The following is a 17,521-nucleotide window of genomic DNA, read 5'->3' on the forward strand; positions in this document are numbered from 1 at the left end:
TGAGGCGGAGGCGGAGGTGGAGGTGGAGGTGGAACAAAGGATATATAGTAAAATTCTCCCCCAGCCTGGTACAATGACATATAGCAAAATACTCACCCACCAGGGTGAGGCGAAGGAGCCGCAGGGACAACGAGATATAGTAAAATACTCCCTGGGGGAGGTGGAGGTACATCGACATATAGTAAAATACTCCCCCACCTGGGTGAAGGTGGGTGAAGGTGGGTGAACCGCAGGGACAATGAGATATAGTAAAATACTCCCTAAGGGGAGGTGGAGGTACATCGACATATAGTAAAATACTCCCCCACCTGGGTGAAGGTGGGTGAAGGTGGGTGAACCGCAGGGACAATGAGATATAGTAAAATACTCCCTAAGGGGAGGTGGAGGTACATCGACATATAGTAAAATACTCCCCCACCTGGGGGAGGTGGATGGTGACGGTAAGATATGTTATATAGTAAAATACTCCCCAACCTGGGTGAAGGTGGGTGAGGGTGGGTGAACCGCAGGGACAATGAGATATAGTGGGGGTGACCTTGTGACGTAATCACCGCAGGTGACCTTGTTACGTAATTTTAATGAGTTTTTAATGAGTTTTAATGAGTTTTTAATTAGTTTAATTTTAATTAATTAGATTTTTATTAATTTTTATTAACTAGTTACGTAATTTGATTATTTGTTTGATTTTAATTAATTTGATTTTAATTACTTTGTTTGTATTTTGTTTTTAATTAGTTCAATTATTATTTTTTAATTTAAATTTTATTATTAAATTTTATAGTTGTTTATTTATTTTATTATAATTTATTTAATTAAAAAACAAAATAAATTTTAAATTTAAAATTACAAAATTAAAATTTAAAAAATTAAAATCAAACAAATAATCAAATTACGTAACTAGTTAATAAAAATTACAAAACAAAATAAATAAACAACTATAAAATTTAATAATAAAATTTAAATTAAAAAATAATAATTGAACTAATTAAAAACAAAATACAAACAAAGTAATTAAAATCAAATTAATTAAAATCAAACAAATAATCAAATTACGTAACTAGTTAATAAAAATTAATAAAAATCTAATTAATTAAAATTAAACTAATTAAAAACTCATTAAAACTCATTAAAAACTCATTAAAATTACGTAACAAGGTCACCTGCGGTGATTACGTCACAAGGTCACCGGTGATTACGTCACAAGGTCACAGGTGGTGATTACTTTACAAGGTCACCCCCACCACCTCCCCCACACTAGGGTGGGGGAGTATTTTACTATATATCCTTTGTTCCACCTCCACCTCCGCCTCCGCCTCACCCTCCGCCAAGAATTCGCTTCAAAAGTGACCTAATATACTACTTCTATGCAAGAAGGAAGCGATAAGGAGCAGGGTTTAAGAATGAATTAGACATTACAAGAAACATAGGCATGTTTAGAAATATAATGACTGTATATAACGATAAGGTGGCTAATCTCATTCAAGCATTATTTGGACTTCTAAACCTACACTGACCAACTCACCTATGAATGTGATCTTCATGTTTTGGTTTGTGGAGAACAAGAACATTTAGGTAGGTTGAAAGGTTCAGCCAGTGTGTATTGGCCCTTATTTATACCCACGTCCTACCACACAGGCTATTCACGCGGGTCAATGATCCCAATGTTGTGAACTATTGAATTACCCCCCCCCCCCCCCCCCCCTATACACACACCCCTAGGCCACTGGTCCGCTTAAAGACTACCATTGTCAAGCCAAAGCTTACACTGTTAGACGGGCATCTAATGGTAGACCCCCGCAAAGTACCCTATAATTGTCACTAACAAATTGGTACGGATACACCCCCCCCCCTTCTATTTTTCCTGTCGAGTTTTACACCCTACAAAATAAGTAAAGGCCTACTCGAAAAAAAAAGTCCCATTATATTTTTATTATCTGTTATGATTCTCCATAGCTGAAACGGCAACATTAATGTGTTAATTTAACTTCAAAAAGATGTAGCTGTTCTAGTAATGAATCAACTCCCTCGAGCAAGTATAGATCAAGATGATAATCGTAATGGGGATGTGAAGGTCCTGACCTTCTCCCCCCCCCTTTAACTAAATCCTTCTTTTGCTACAGAAATTAACCCTAGTATTAAATTACTTTCCTGTCTGTAACTTTGAGTCATCTCCCATGCTATAAAACACAGGGCGTCTATAATCTGCCTTACTAATTTAATTAGAGGAATTAGTACTTGATTTGTAATTAGATAACTTGACTTTTTATTTGGATATTAGTAATCATGTTGAGTTCTAATCAATGTATTTATAATAAGTCATTTATTTTTTCTAAGCGCATTAACAAGGTTATAAATTACACTGCGGATTTTACTTTCGGTCTGTTAGATGTAGCACTTCGTGACAAAGTTAAATAACAACCAGAGATTTACTCAGAAGGTATGTACATTTGTAGACCAATTGGTATTATGAAGTTATATAAAGCCAGAGATTTATTCAGAAGGTATGTACATTAGCAGACATATTGGAATTATCTGTTTACTTACAAAGGACGTAATAAATTATTAGAAAATGAATAAAGAAGACTACATTATTTTTCTAATCGGCAATGAATTTAAGTAGTAATTTCCTTGTAACAGTCGTTAGACTTTTTACTTACTAAGTGTAAAATTCGGTTAAAACTCATTAAGGTGACATGATTAATTAATTATAATCATTCAGTTAAGCTAATCTGCGCTTAAAATTCGTTAGACCGTCCATCAATCTATCTAGCTAAGTTGAGGACATTATCTGGGACATTCAAAAGGACAGATATTCATAAGGTCTTAAAGTCATTAGTTTTTACCTAAAAGTAATACAAAAGAGTAAACTTGATGATATGTATTCATAGTTATAAAAGAATTATAAATATGAATGCAAGTTATTTTTAACTCATGTATTGAACTAATTACAGTGTATTGTTGTATCAGAACCATCTTACATCTGCTTACAGCTGATGGCGCTGACCAGTTTGGTGTTGATGTTGACAACTGGTGTTATTTACAACTGGAGAGGTCATCCAGTACACAGACTTACCCCCCTCACTGTCTTCATCATAGCTGTCGCCAGTTATAACGACAACATGATGAAACATCGAATCGTTAACGACGACATGATGAACCATCAAACAGTTAACGACGAAATATCCAACCATAATGACAACATGATGAAACATCAAATAGTTAACGACGATATAATGAAACATGAAACAGTTAACGACGAAATGTCTAACCATGACGACGAAATGTCTAACCATAACGACGAAACAACAGATCTAAAACAATTAACTTTTGTGAAAATAATTTTAAAGGATTTGTTTATCTGCGGGAATTGTGAATGTTTTAACAAAAGCAAAGTTTCTTTCGCTAAATGTACAGGAAAAATTGTTCAAATTCCTGTAGATCTACCAAATTACATTCAGCATTTGACCATCGGAAAGTCTGACTTTGCAGTCTTCCGCCCGACGGAAGTTTTACGGTATGCGAATCTTTCTTATCTGCATATAAAAAACAACCCAAAACTCGTGGCAATAAGGTTATACCCGGTGTCTGATAAGACATCCGTTTTAGAAGAGCTAGACTTGAGCACGAACAAAATTTCAATAATATATGAAAACAGTTTTCACATTTTTCCCAACTTAACTTCGCTCTCCCTTAGCGTGAACAATATCTCCGCCATTACTAGGAACACGTTTACTGGTCTTGGTCTACTACAAGCCCTGAATCTTTCATTCAACTTGCTTGAAACTCTGGAGAACACAACCTTTGATGAACTGAAGAGTCTGACTCTGTTGGATTTACGGCACAATACAAACTTAGGATACTCCCCAAAACATTTCCCAGAATCCTTGCTGTCCAATCTTTTATTTCTGACTGACCTTTACCTTGAAGGTAATTCAGACAAATCTGATCACTACCCTGACCTGGCTCTACAGCCGCTCAAACAGTTACAAACGTTGACTGTAGATGGGTTGGATCATCCTTTCGGCAGAAAACTCATTTCTCTGGGCAATTTAACCAGCATAAAAATAGGTCTTTCCCCAGGAACTTGCAATATAAACAATTTCTCTGATCACTTTTTCACAAATACACCTTTCCTAAGGCATGTTGAAGTAAACGGCTGTTCTACCCAGCGAATGAATCTAAAAACTTTTCAAAACCTTAGAAACATCACAAGTTTATCTCTAACTAACATCCCGGGGTATGACTTATTTGATGCTTTTGAAGACCTTGAACACATACATAAAAGTTCGATTGCATTTCTGAAACTTTCCGGCCTAAACCACACGCTTGTGATGTGTCGTATCCTTGAACCTTATCACGCTAAATACCTACAGCACATGAGGATGAGCTCCTTAGATCTTTCCAATAACAACATCATTATGATGAGAGACGGCTTTGCGAATTTACTTCCAGGCACGCTTCAAAAACTAATTTTAACGAACAACAAATTAAACCCCAGAGTAATGATCCTGAAACAGATCAAATCATTGTCTAATCTGACCGCTCTTGATCTAAGTTTCCAAGGGTACTCTGACTTTTCAGATATTGATAACACTTACTCGTATAAGACATCAAAAAATATTGACAGTCATGAAGCGAGTGAAGAATCGGAATTGAGCTCAGTATATTGCCCTGTTGGAGAGGAGACGTTCTATAAACAACAGAACCACTCACACAATTTTCACATCGAGAAAAATATACTCCCAAGAAATCTCAAATCAATTCGTGCCTTACGCTACATTCGATTCGGTTTGTATATTTTATATTGCAATATCAAAGAACGATACGCTCTCCAAACGTTAGATTTTTCTGGAAGCTACATGACGCGCTGGGGTAGCGGAAAACTGCCCCCGGGAATATTGAGAGCGAGTTTTGCCAGGAACTATTGTTCAAATTTAACGCAGAGTTTTTTTGAAAAAAATAAATCACTAAAAATATTATTCCTGGGCGACAACTATCTGGCCGATGTTTTCGCAGCCGATTCTTCAGGTGCTATATTCTCTACCCTAAACAAACTAGAATACCTGGATCTGTCAAAGAATGCTATTTATAAACTCCCCTTCAAATTCCTTAATGGCTTGCCAAGTCTGAAAATTATTGATATCTCACAAAACAAGTTGCAGGTTATAAATATCAGTTTAGCGAGCTCGCCAAAACTCAGGATAGTTGACCTGAGCAGAAACTCCATTTCCTGGATCACCAGAAGTACACGTGATGACCTTGACACCATTGCTGCTAACCACACACTGTACCTGGACCTAACCTCCAACCCACTGCCCTGTACTTGTAAAGGTTTGCCCATCATATTTTGGCTGGCACACACGAATGTTTATTTACTAAGTAAAGATTTCCTTACATGTAGTGATGAAGACAATAATTATGTTAGCATGGGAGACGTCAGAAAAAAATTAGAGACCTTACAGAGATATTGCGCGTCTAAGGAGCTGATGTTCATCATTTGTTTGTTCAGTACTGTGTGTATAGCACTTGTTGTATTGCTGCTTACCATGTACAGGTTCAGATGGAGGCTGAGATATTTAAGGACCGTAGCGATAGGAAAACTGTTGGGGTTTGAGTCGACGCTACCCAACAACCTGCGCTACAAGTACGACGCTTACATACTGTACACAGACGAGACGCGGAGCTTTGTGCTGCAGGAATGTGTCCAGGAGCTGGAGGTCAACAGGGGTCACAGGCTGTGTATTGAAGAGCGGGACTTCATGCCGGGCACCTACACCGTGTCGGCCATTGTCAGTGCCGTTCAGAACAGCGCCAAGACCGTGCCGGTGGTCACGCCTGAGTTCTACGACGGTGAGTACGCGGAATACGGCTTAAAAATGGCGGTCATGGAGGAGATCTTCAGCAGACGATCAGTCCTTCACCTCTGTATTTACAAGCCAGTGTCTGCAGACGACATGTCACGTGATCTCCTGTCTGTGTTGAGGAAAAACCGTTTCACGGAGTTCCCGGCAGACGATGAGATGACCCCTGAGGCTCGGCTAACTTTCTGGGACGAAATGTCAAGGTCCATCTCACATAATCCAGCGGAAGACTAGAGCTCCACCTTGCACTAACCCTATCTGAGATTAAAACTTACATTGTTTAAAAGCACAATTCAATCTGCTTATCTAACCACACTTTTTTTTTTATATTGTAGAAAATTTATACATACGTTTATAATAAACTGAGCACAATATATTCAACAATATTTTATACCTAATAATTTAAAATATTATTATTCTCTTAATTTAAGATGTAAATCCTAATCATACAATATTTTTAAATCTTAGATTACTCTCTAAAGAATTCAATATATATCGATTCTAAAATTGTAGGTCACTTTACAACTAAATTATACGTAACAAAAATAATCGTTGTATCTGAAAAAAAATTGTACATACAGTTTTAGTTACCTTAATAGGGGCAAAATGTATCTAGAACATTTATTTTTATTTACTGAGTTTACCTTTTATACTCTATGCACTATCACAGCTACCTTTTGTATTTACATCCAAACATAAAAGCTTCTTAAAAATTAAAAATAATAATTAATTCGTGCATTATTATGCCTTGTGTTTTAATCATAAAGCTAGTAACTCATTTTGGATGTAGGCCTATATCAGATGGAACCAAATGTGTGTTTATAAATATCGTCTTGTTTTGTTAAGTATATACCCGACATACTTCTTCATATTAAAATTAGTTAATAAAGGTAGTGAATAAAGTTAACTTTTTAAATGAAAGATCTTACAAACAACATCATGAATATCAAAACCCTGCCTCGAAACAAGAACGTTGCCTGTTAGTTTATACTATCAATTACATACAAGTAAAATAAGTTTTATTTAAGTAATAGAAAAATAAACTCATCAAGTTGATCTTAGTTTTTGATGTCAAGGTTTAATTCTCGTAACAAGAAGTTGTTTTTAACATGATGTGAAATATATATGAGTCAACAATTTATCAAAGCCTAGTCAGTGTCAATGATTTGTTAAGGGAAGTATATCCAGTCATGAGAGTAACGATGTATACTTTTCACGTTCTTAAATGTGTAACTTGTTAAGGTTTAGTTGTAGTCAAGTCTGACGTGTTGAAGACAATATTTGTTCAGTAGGATTAACAATCAGCGATAACAAGTTATAAAAATAATATCTGGATGTGTTCGTCTATCACGTTATTGAAAATAAAAAGAAACTATCAAACCAAGTCAAATAAAAGTTTTGAAAAGGAGGACAGCGTAAAACATACACATACAGCATAGCATCACCAATAATAAGAGACACAATTTACCGCAGAAATATAAAACAAATGTAAAAACAATTTATAATAATAATCTTTAGAATGCACTGGAAATACAAAATAACTCACAATTGCTTTCTTTAATGAAAGTTTGGTCGCTCTGTATATCCCTTATATATTTTAGCAATGATTTTATAAAAGAAGAAAATTAGTGTTACTTACTTGTTTTTTTTAGTGCATTTGAAAGCTTTTTATTATACCGTTTTTATATTTGTTTTATTTTACACATTTTAGTAAGTTGTTCTAAATAAGGTTGACAAAACATAGGCTACGACTAAAAGTATTTGCATCAAACCACGATAAGTTGGTTGTGATCTGAAAGAGACACCTGTTTAAAAGGCTTTGCCCCCTCCCCCCATTGCGGGGTCTGCGGCACTGTTGTTCCGCCCCAGGCTGTATATAATTACCGTGATCATGATTCTAAAAAAAACTACTTTGGTATTAATTTCTACTCCAAACATATTCGATGAATATTTTTAAAAACATTAGTCTATAGGCCTACTTTTTAGACCAAGCGTCCTTTATATTTAAAATTTTATTGAGCAAAGGAATAAAAACAGTTTTAGTTTTCACTTTGTTTAGCTAAAGAAAATAATTGAACATCAAATATGCCAAATCTTTGATAAATTCGATTAAAACCACACAATCAAGATTTTATAAGCACATTTATTTTAATAACACCAAACACGGTTTTTAAAATATTTAACGGAACGTTCAAGTCTTTTTCCGATTGTGTCCACTGATCTTCGACTGTCACTTTTTTATTTTAGTTGAAGGAAATATCAACAACATTACATATGTTCTGATGGAAAGATTATTGTACAGCAAGACTGGATTAATGGCCGAGTTAAGAAAGCTCAGCTGTGTTAGCAATAGGTAAAGCCACATCGGTAGTTTGATGTCGAGAAAACTTTGGACGAGAAAGTAAACAGAGAAAGGCAACCAGTAGAGGCTGAAACACAGGACGATCTCTCCAATTGTCTTCACGGCCCTTAAGCTGCTCGTACTTCCTCCCGCAGGCGCTATAACGCTCTTCCGGTGACGCAACGTTTCATGGTTGATGTCTTTGTGTTGAACGTATTCTCCAATCTTACATCCATCACGAATGACGTCTTCGCCATCCTTGCCAGTATTACAACTCTTTAAGTCCGAAGAGACATCCTTGCCAGTATCATTCGTAGGAATTTTGTTACTTTGTGAATTTGGATAATCGACACATTCTTCGAGAGAATTTATGTTTATCTTTTTTGTTTTCTGGTCAGTTTTTAAAGGCAGTTTGTTTTGAAAGCCAAAGAAATATTTTCTCTTGTGATTAATTCTGTAAATTTCAATTAGAATGAAAATGTACAAAATGTATATGATAGCCAGAGGCAGATTACCAACGATGGCTGTTAAGATTTTTGTTGTCAAACTTAAAGTGTGCACGCAAAAGATGTTGGGATGGGTTGAGTTGTCGCTTTTCAGGTCTGAGAACGCGTCTATTGATGCAAACAGTAAATAAATTAGTGTAGGCAATGTCCAGCATAGAGCTAGCATAACCCAAGTCACCTTCAGGGGTAGCGCTTTGTACACCAGCGGCCTACACACAGCCAGGTACCTGTCCGTTGCCATGACGACGACGTGGTAGAGAGAGACGGCGCACAAACTAATATTAAGTATGTATTTGACGCAGCTCCAGGAAGAATCCAGAAGGTTTAGTCCATTGGTGATTAAGTCCGGAATGTACAGGGGCATGACGACAAGACCGACGACAAAATCAACGACGGACATTGACGTCATCAGCAACATGGCCGCCGTTGACCTCTTGACCTTGTTTGTCTGTCCGTGGTGTTTACGTTGTACATGTGCGTACACGACAGCTGTGATGACAACACCGTTGGCAAAGACGGTGAAGACCGTTATAAGGATAGCGACCATAGCAAACACAAACACGATGTTTGGGTTATCGGATATTCTGTGATAATCGTCTTTCTCCATACTTAAAAGTAATCATTTAACGATTCCTTTGTATCCGAAATCTGCAAGAAAGTTTTCAACGATATATGAAATGAAAGATGACGAAGAGTTCTGTGTAATATGTAACATTAAATAAGAAGGTATATTAAAATGCTACTGAATTAAATTATAAAAGTCACGTTTTGCATAGTTTTTTCTGTCTCATGGTGCTTTTGAGATGGCAACTAAGATGTGCTTGCATGCTAGTGCTGTTGTATTGGTTCATTACGGTTTTTATAAACATAGTGATAAAAAAATAGCCTTTAAGGGCAACACAATATATTGTAAAGATCATCATCATCATAAAATCTTGTTATGAAATGACTTTACATGTGTAAATTTAAAAAGCAAATTTAAGTATAACAGGCAGAGTTACTTAAAATTTAGCTTGAGACAAACTTCAGGCAGCTCGCCGTGGATTGTAAGGGGTGGATGAATGGATGAGTTTTCTGTATTATTCATTTTTTATGTTTTTATAAAAACGTATAGTATTATGTATAACCTAGATAAACGAAATAAGTGTTAGCACATTAAAAAAGAAATGAATACTTACTTAACAAACTAGATAAGAGAATTCGGGATGTGTTTCAGCTTCGATTGTCCAATTTAGTAGCTGCTGGCGGCCTTCATCTCTCACCACACTAATGACACATCATCAATCCATTAAAAAATTTAGGACTATTGACACAATAAATGGCCGAACAGAGGCATCTATTGTCACGATTATCGAATGAACGTAAACAAAAGAAGTACGGTAAATATGGCGTTCGAAAAACTAATCGATTCGTGTAAACAAGAATTTTGTAGTGCATTGGGAGTGGTCGGGTCGGTTAAGACCATAGTTGCTGAACCAAACAGTCCCGTGTTCGAACCCCCGGAAGAAATCTCTACCAACACTAAAATATTAAGATCGAAGTAGAAGAAGATTTCGCATTGAAAAATACAAATTAAAAGTTTCTTTTTAAATCCTGCAGAAGAATGTTTGTGTTTTATCCCCATCAGCCCAATTCCTACTGGCATTAGAACAGACAAATTTCAACAACTATCAAAATAAAATACAACAATTCGACCCCTCTCATAATAAAATACAACAATTCGACCCCTGTCATAATAAAAATACAACAATTTGACCCTTGTCATAATAAAATACAACGATTTGACCCCTCTCATAATAAAATACAACAATGCGACCCCTGTCATAATAAAAATACAACAATTTGACCCTTGTCATAATAAAATACAATGATTTGACCCCTCTCATAATAAAATACAACAATGCGACCCCTGTCATAATAAAAATACAACAATTTGACCCTTGTCATAATAAAATACAATGATTTGACCCCTCTCAAAATAAAATACAACAATTCGACCCCTATCATAATAAAATGGAACCATCGAACCCTCTCACAATACAACTTAACCATCTATTTGACATGCACTTCCTATAAACAAATCAAACCCTCCTCCATCACACAATAATAAATAATCCACAGTACCACAATTCTCATTATACTGTACTACACATTCAGAACTGGTTTAAAAATAAATTGTTTTTATTTGACAGTCGAATAAATCTAGACCGTCTAATGCAGCAGTAAAATGTACAACTAAAACTGATTGGTGTTAAGAGCTCATTGGATATTTAACTTGAGCAAAACAACAAAATATTTGCAATGCTTGTCTTAAGCAGTTATTTGTGGATATCTTTGACTAGGTACAACAGCTGTAACTGGTATATGTATATATACATACATATAGGACTATATATATATATATATATACATATACATATACATATATATATATATATATATATATATATATATATATATATATATATATACATATACATAAATCCCAATAACTATACATGATTACAGTGCGTGCCATGTGTTTATGTGTAGTGTATATACCCAGTCATCGCATCAAGTGACTGGAGTATTGGACTGTGCGCAGTTGGTCGGTAGGAGATTACTAGCGCGTGCAATATCGCATTTGGATTAATTGAGTTCCACTTCACTAATTATGCAAGAGGGGGGAGTGAATGTTTCTGCATCAAAATATTATTTAACATTAACATAAAAGTTATTTTAAAAAAAAAACATAATTGCCAGTATACCCCCCCCCCACCACCGTTGCTCACGAACATCCAGATAATTAGTATAATATAAAATAGATTTAATTAAAAAAATTTTCAGCCTCAAATTTACAGTTAGGATGATTAAATTATCTTCAAATGATTCTGATAGCTCTTAACATTAGTTTGGACTCCAGGTGGGTATCATCCTGGAAATTCCACCTCCCCCCAAGTGTTTCTTTCAGACTTTTTTCTCCCGGGGGGACGGGGGACGACTTGAAATTTTCGGGGTGGGGCGTAGACTTTCTTTGGGGGGTGGGGGACGGACACTGTTAAAAGTATATAATTTCTATATAATTTTCATTTCATTCGAGGGGGGGGGGGGGGGCGGTAGACTTTCTTCGGGGGGGGGGGGCGGAGCCGAAACTCTGCTCCCCCCTCCCCTGGTAACTGAGCTAGATGGCAATACGAACCTGTATTCGACTACACGTTGTAAAGCAATAAACAGGTGACCTTAATCCGAAGACATCAAACAGGCCCGTCGTTTTCATTGTTCTAGCATGTGCACGTCAGATCCTTATATCCTTCTACTGTAGCCACACATACATTCAAAACTTGGGAAAATATTCAGTGCTTGAGAATTTTCCCACGTTTTCTTTAACTTGCTTTCGTGTCTGTTTGTTTGTTTTTTTGTTTTTTTGTTTGTCTTTCCATCAAATCTTGCGATCGAAATTTCGGGCTCTTCCCAGTGAGCTAGCGCGCTGAAATTTTCAGGGAAGCTTTGTTTCCGATGACAATACAATATTCAATTATTATTATTATTACTAAATTGATCCATGGAAAAAATATTATTGATCATTTTAGACTCCTATTGATTTGTACAAAAAAGGGACATAACCTAGAAATTGTTATTTGATAAAAAGAAGGTTCGGTACTTTCCCTCTTCTGGCTTACTGAAAAACAAATGAAAAATCATGAAGGAGCGAGCACGCGATTAGCTGAGTAGTGGTCACGCGGTGTTTGTGTACAAACCTATGCAAATCTGACTGTTCCGGAAGTAGAATGTTGATGGTCGAATGGTTTGCACGCGAGGGCAAAATGGTGAAAGAAACGGCAACACAGAAGAAACGTCGATTGGAAAAGGCACGCCAGAAGTATCAAGAGAAGCGCAATGCAGGATACAGATTGGAAAATCCCCCTAAACGATGGATCGAATCATTGATTCTGGAAGAAACGCCGGCAAAATCGACATGAGCAAAGCTGTATCCAACGATATAAATAAGACTGGAAGATTGCAAAAGGAAATGGAAATATTCCTCGGCGCTAAAGTGATGTTGAGAGCGAACATCTTCGTTGAAAAGGGACTGGTTAATGGCGCAATCGGCAACATTGCAGAAATTCATTGGCCAAATTTCAGACGCGACCAGATTGATAAAGACATTCCTGACTAAAGCATTGACTTTGGACCAGATGGAATCCATCGGATTGAGCCGAGATGCGTAGAATTTGATGGAAAACTGAATTATGGAAAAGTCGAGCGAAGACAACTGCCCATAACTCTATGCTGGGCATGCACAGTGCATAAAATGCAAGGCTGCACAGTTGATCACGCAGTTGTCTATTTAGGACCAGCGCTTTTTGAAACGGGCCAGGCGTATGTTGCGCTCAGTCGAGTACGATCACTCGAAGGCGTACGCATTGTGGAATTGGATTGCAGCAAGCTAACTGGAAAAAAATCATGCAATGAGGAATGTCTACAGGAGATGGAAAGAATGCGTCGACACTAACCTCCAGCTGATCCTGAATAATAAGCGTGTCATGCCTGGTATAAGTCCCTCTTATCTTTGTGTTCGTCCTTTGTGAGTGTTTGTCTTCGTTTACCCAAAAAAAAGTGAATGCGAGAAGATAAAATCGATAGCAATATTTGAATGCAAACAAACAGACAAAGACTAAAAAGTAGAAAATAATTATCATTAATTTTTAAAAAGAAAACCCCACGTTTTCTGATTGAACTAAAAAGTAGAAAATAAATGCTATACATCACAATAATGCAAGCGATCACTCTACTATAAGCGATCGCAAACTACGTGCGCATGATGACAAAAAATGAAAAACGTGAAAAAAGTTTTACAAAACAATGTACACCAAAATTAGATTGTATACTTATTTATTACCTCGACGCAAAACGTTTATTAGAGAACTTACAGGCAACTTCTATACACGTTTCTTTTATCACAAACATGCACAGTTACTGAAGAACTGAGAATAGACGAAATTGGTTGATTATTTAATTCAATTTTTATTGCAATAAATTTAGAAATAAAATATGTACCGCCTTACAAAAAAAATATCAATGTTTTATCCCGTGTTAATTAAGTAATATCCTTTGATACTTAAAAATTAGAATTTTACGGTTTAATTTTTCTTGCAGGGAATATAAGTGACATGACTGATGCTCTTATAGGAAGATTATTGTACAACAAGACTGGATTAATGGCCGAGTTGAGAAAGCCCAAAAAGCTTAGTGCCAGATAAGTCCCCAGAGACAGGTGGATGTCGAGAAAGCTTTTGATCAGATAATAAAACGCTAAAGGCAACCAGCAGAGGCTAAAACACAGGACGATCTCTCCAATTGTCTTTACGGCCCTTAAGCTGCTCGTACTTCCTCCCGCAGGCGCTCTGACGCTCTTCCGGTGACGTATTGTTTCTTTGTTGACGTCTTTATGTTGTACGTATTCTTCATTCTCAAATTTCTTACGACTGACGTCTTCTGTAACCTTACAGCCATCATGACAGACGTCTTCTCTAACGTTACAACCATCACGACTGACGTCTTCTCCATTTCTAGCAGCATTATGACAGCATACATCTGAGTGTTCAATGACAGATTCTGTGTTTGTTGGAATCTTTTGAATACCACACGTTTCTCCACTGTGGCTTTTTATATATGTGGCGTTACATACACTTCTCTGTGTGTTTAATAAAACATTCTTTCCAACATGATTGGTAAGAATTTTGTTAATTTGTGATTTTGGATCGAAAGAATCTCCATTTAATTTGCTTGCTTTCTGGTTAGACTGTAGGCGGCCATTTTTCTCAAACCCGAAGAAGTTTTTCCTCCTGCTATTAAATCTGTAGACCTCCAAGAGGATGAGAAAATACAAAACGTAAACAATGGACATCGGGAGATTCGCCAAAACCCCCATGGAGATTTTCGTTGCCAGACTTGAAGAACGCTCACAAGATTGGGCAGAGGTGGTTGAATTGTTGGTCGTCTCGCCGGACATAGCGTCTATAGATAAAAACAGTAAATAAATCAGAGTAGGCAATGTCCAGCATAGAGCTAGCATGACCCAAGTCACCTTCGGGGGTAGCGCCTTGTACACCAGCGGCTTGCATACAGCCAGGTACCTGTCCGTTGCCATGACGACCACGTGGTAAATGGAAACGGTGCAAAAGTTGACGTCGAGGACGTACCTGGCACAGTTCCAGGAAAAATCGAGAATGTTTTCCCCATTGGTGATCAAGTCCGGAATGTACAGGGGCATGACGACAAGACCGACGACAAAATCAACGACGGACATTGACGTCATCAGCAACATGGCCGCCGTTGACCTCTTGACCTTGTTTGTCTGTCCGTGGTGTTTACGTTGTACATGTGCGTACACGACAGCTGTGATGACAACACCGTTGGCAAAGACGGTGAAAACTGTTATAAGGATAGCCACCATAGCAAATACAAACACGATGTTTGGGTTATCAGATATTCTGTCAGAGTCGTCTTTTGCCATGCTTGAAAAGACTGACTTTTTTGCTTCCGAAAATCTGAAATAAACTTAATGAAAGTATTTTCCATGTTGAATAACGATATGTTTTAAATAATTAGGAGCTTTAAAGAAAGATTTATTACTACATACTACTGATTAAGTGTACCCCTTGTGTAGCCCCTTTTTCTATTCGAGTTGATATATTGTGTACGTGGGTCTAGACACGGTGATGTTATTGTTGGGGTCTTCAACTGGGATGTTGGGATCTTGGTATATGTAACGTCGTAGGGGATATTGTTATTGACGCATTTTGTGATGCCTGGTGTAGTGGGCATTGTAAAACCGAAGAAAGTAGATGACAGCGAGGAAGAGTGTACAGGGTAAGTGAAGGGAGAGATGAAACAAATCGATACAATGCTAAGATCTAAAAACCTAAAGCTGATAAAGTAGCACAAGGTAAACGAAATGTTAACTTACTGTACTGTTTAGAAATTCCTTGATGTAAAACAATTTTGACAGCAACAGAGAGTAGCTGAGGCCGCTCTACACATTTGACCAGACAAATGGCACAACCATCGCTCAACGTAAAACATTAAGAACTATTGACACAATCATTGGCCGAACAGATTAAACTATTGACATAATAATCGGAGGAATGTAAACAAAACTCCATTTGATGGAAAATGGAGACTCGTTATCTTTGGTAAATAAAATAGTTTTAAAAGAAGGACAATTTTAATTGCTTTTTGTAACATGTTATTATGAGAGAATCACGATTTGAACAAATTAAGTTTGTAAGTAAGAATCAGATAGCATAAAATAAAATAACAATTTTCTGTACAATTTTCATCATGATAAACACAAAAATTACAAAAGACTTCGTTGTGTGTTGGATGGTTGTCTGGGTAACGGCTTTCAAGGTGTGCTTTTTTTTTTGTTCCTGGAAATAAAGCACCGCTATCTATACTATTCACATTACTATAATAAACAATTTCATTAATGAACTGCTCTTAAATTTTATTGAGAGTAATTACTAGAATCTATTTAACCGTCGAAATTTTTTGTCGAAACTGTTTGAATTATTCTATCTATGAGATGTTTGACGCACGCATTTGTTTGTGAATGTGTGTGTGTGTGTGTTTGTGTGTGTGAGTGTGTGTATTTGTGTGTGTCTGTGTGAGTGCGTCTGTGTGAGCACGACAACTTGAGTACCGTTTCAGTTAGGCTGAACACATTACATTTATCTATATATATAATTCTCTTCTGGGAGACGCTAGAAAACAAGCTGCAAGCGCGCCTTACAGTCCCCACTCTTTCTCTCTATCACTATCACTACCACCCCCACCCCACCCCCACATGGTCTGGTATGCTGTAGTCAAACTAAATGTTTACAAATCGTAGAGCCGGGTTTAGTGACGGCTATTAGGGGCAGATAATTTAGTTTGAAACGATTTAAAACTTACAGGAGGTAACTAAGAGGAGGCTGCTTTCACTGCTTTCACGGTGGGAGGGATGTGGAAGGGTAGGGTCGGGGTTAGGGGAAAGGGGGGGGGGGGTTAGTATTTTAAAGCAAATATTTTCAGTGGCAGCATTGGTACTGTCGAATTTACAAATTATGAATTACTGAAAAGTAGAAAATAAAACAACTAAATAGCGGCGTATGATACACCGCGGGTCGGCTCGTATGTATTATTTAAAATATGTAATTGTCTACTAACTTATGGCAAAAGAGGAAATGGTACTTACGCCACTTCCGGCTTCTTAAAAGCTTCAAAATATAACGATCAGCTTTTATGCACAGGTTTTAATTTACTTTTGCACGATTTATGTTAACCGGAAGTGGTTCTTCATTCCTAAAAATCTGCTATTTGTCCATGAGCACTTTTAAACATGTATAGTTTTTACTTCCTCGTATATACGAAGTATAGAGAAAGTCTTGTAATCGTGCAAAAAAAAAAAACGAGATTTTTACAAATCTCGACGTTTTACACCTCACTGATACGGAAAAACATAATTTTGCAATCTTGTCCGTATGTCTGTGTGTCTGTCTGTGTGTCTGTCTGTCTGTCTGTCCGTGTGTAAACACGATAACTTGAGTACCGTTACAGCTAGGTTGATGAAATTTCATATATAAGTATTTTATCAAAATTATAGATCCGTATCAACTTTTGAGCGATTTCCGATAACCGGAAGTGGTACTTTTCCTACTTTGAATTTTTCAAAAGCCTATAACTTGAGTACTATTTCAGATAGATAAATGAAATTTCACATGTAAGTAAAAGATCTAATTCTCTACCTTCTGTTAAATTTTGAGTAATTTCCGTTGACCGGAAGTAGTAAT

At 36.8% G+C, this 17,521-nt stretch overlaps 2 protein-coding genes across 2 annotated transcripts; one reads left to right on the forward strand and one right to left on the reverse strand.

The window, feature by feature from the left end:
* The first annotated feature begins 3,119 nt into the window (after positions 1–3,119).
* On the forward strand, positions 3,120–6,095 carry LOC131949715 (toll-like receptor 4). Its single transcript, XM_059311578.1, has one exon. It carries the CDS (start codon positions 3,120–3,122, stop codon positions 6,093–6,095), a length of 2,976 nt encoding a protein of 991 aa, XP_059167561.1.
* Positions 6,096–7,836: 1,741 nt separating this feature from the next.
* Positions 7,837–15,204, reverse strand: LOC131949716 (olfactory receptor 8K1-like). The gene is made up of 2 exons (XM_059311579.1): positions 14,056–15,204; positions 7,837–7,920 (listed from the first exon to the last, which is right to left on the reverse strand). The coding sequence occupies exons 1-2, from the start codon at positions 15,202–15,204 to the stop codon at positions 7,837–7,839; spliced, it is 1,233 nt and encodes a 410-aa protein (XP_059167562.1).
* Positions 15,205–17,521: the final 2,317 nt, after the last annotated feature.

Source organism: Physella acuta, unplaced genomic scaffold (genome assembly GCF_028476545.2).
Source record: "Physella acuta isolate Inbredline_101_S28 unplaced genomic scaffold, ASM2847654v3 ptg000710l, whole genome shotgun sequence".
Classification (NCBI taxonomy): domain Eukaryota; kingdom Metazoa; phylum Mollusca; class Gastropoda; family Physidae; genus Physella; species Physella acuta.

Bases quoted from the DNA above. Each gene is read 5' to 3' on its own strand.
- LOC131949715 (XM_059311578.1), top strand. From the start codon at position 3,120: ATGATGAAACATCGAATCGTTAACGACGACATGATGAACCATCAAACA.
- LOC131949716 (XM_059311579.1), bottom strand. From the start codon at position 15,204: ATGGCAAAAGACGACTCTGACAGAATATCTGATAACCCAAACATCGTG. The intron at 7,921-14,055 runs GTAAAGACAATT...TATTTTCTTTAG, and splicing joins GTACGAGCAGCTTAAGGGCC to CTAAACAAAGTGAAAACTAA.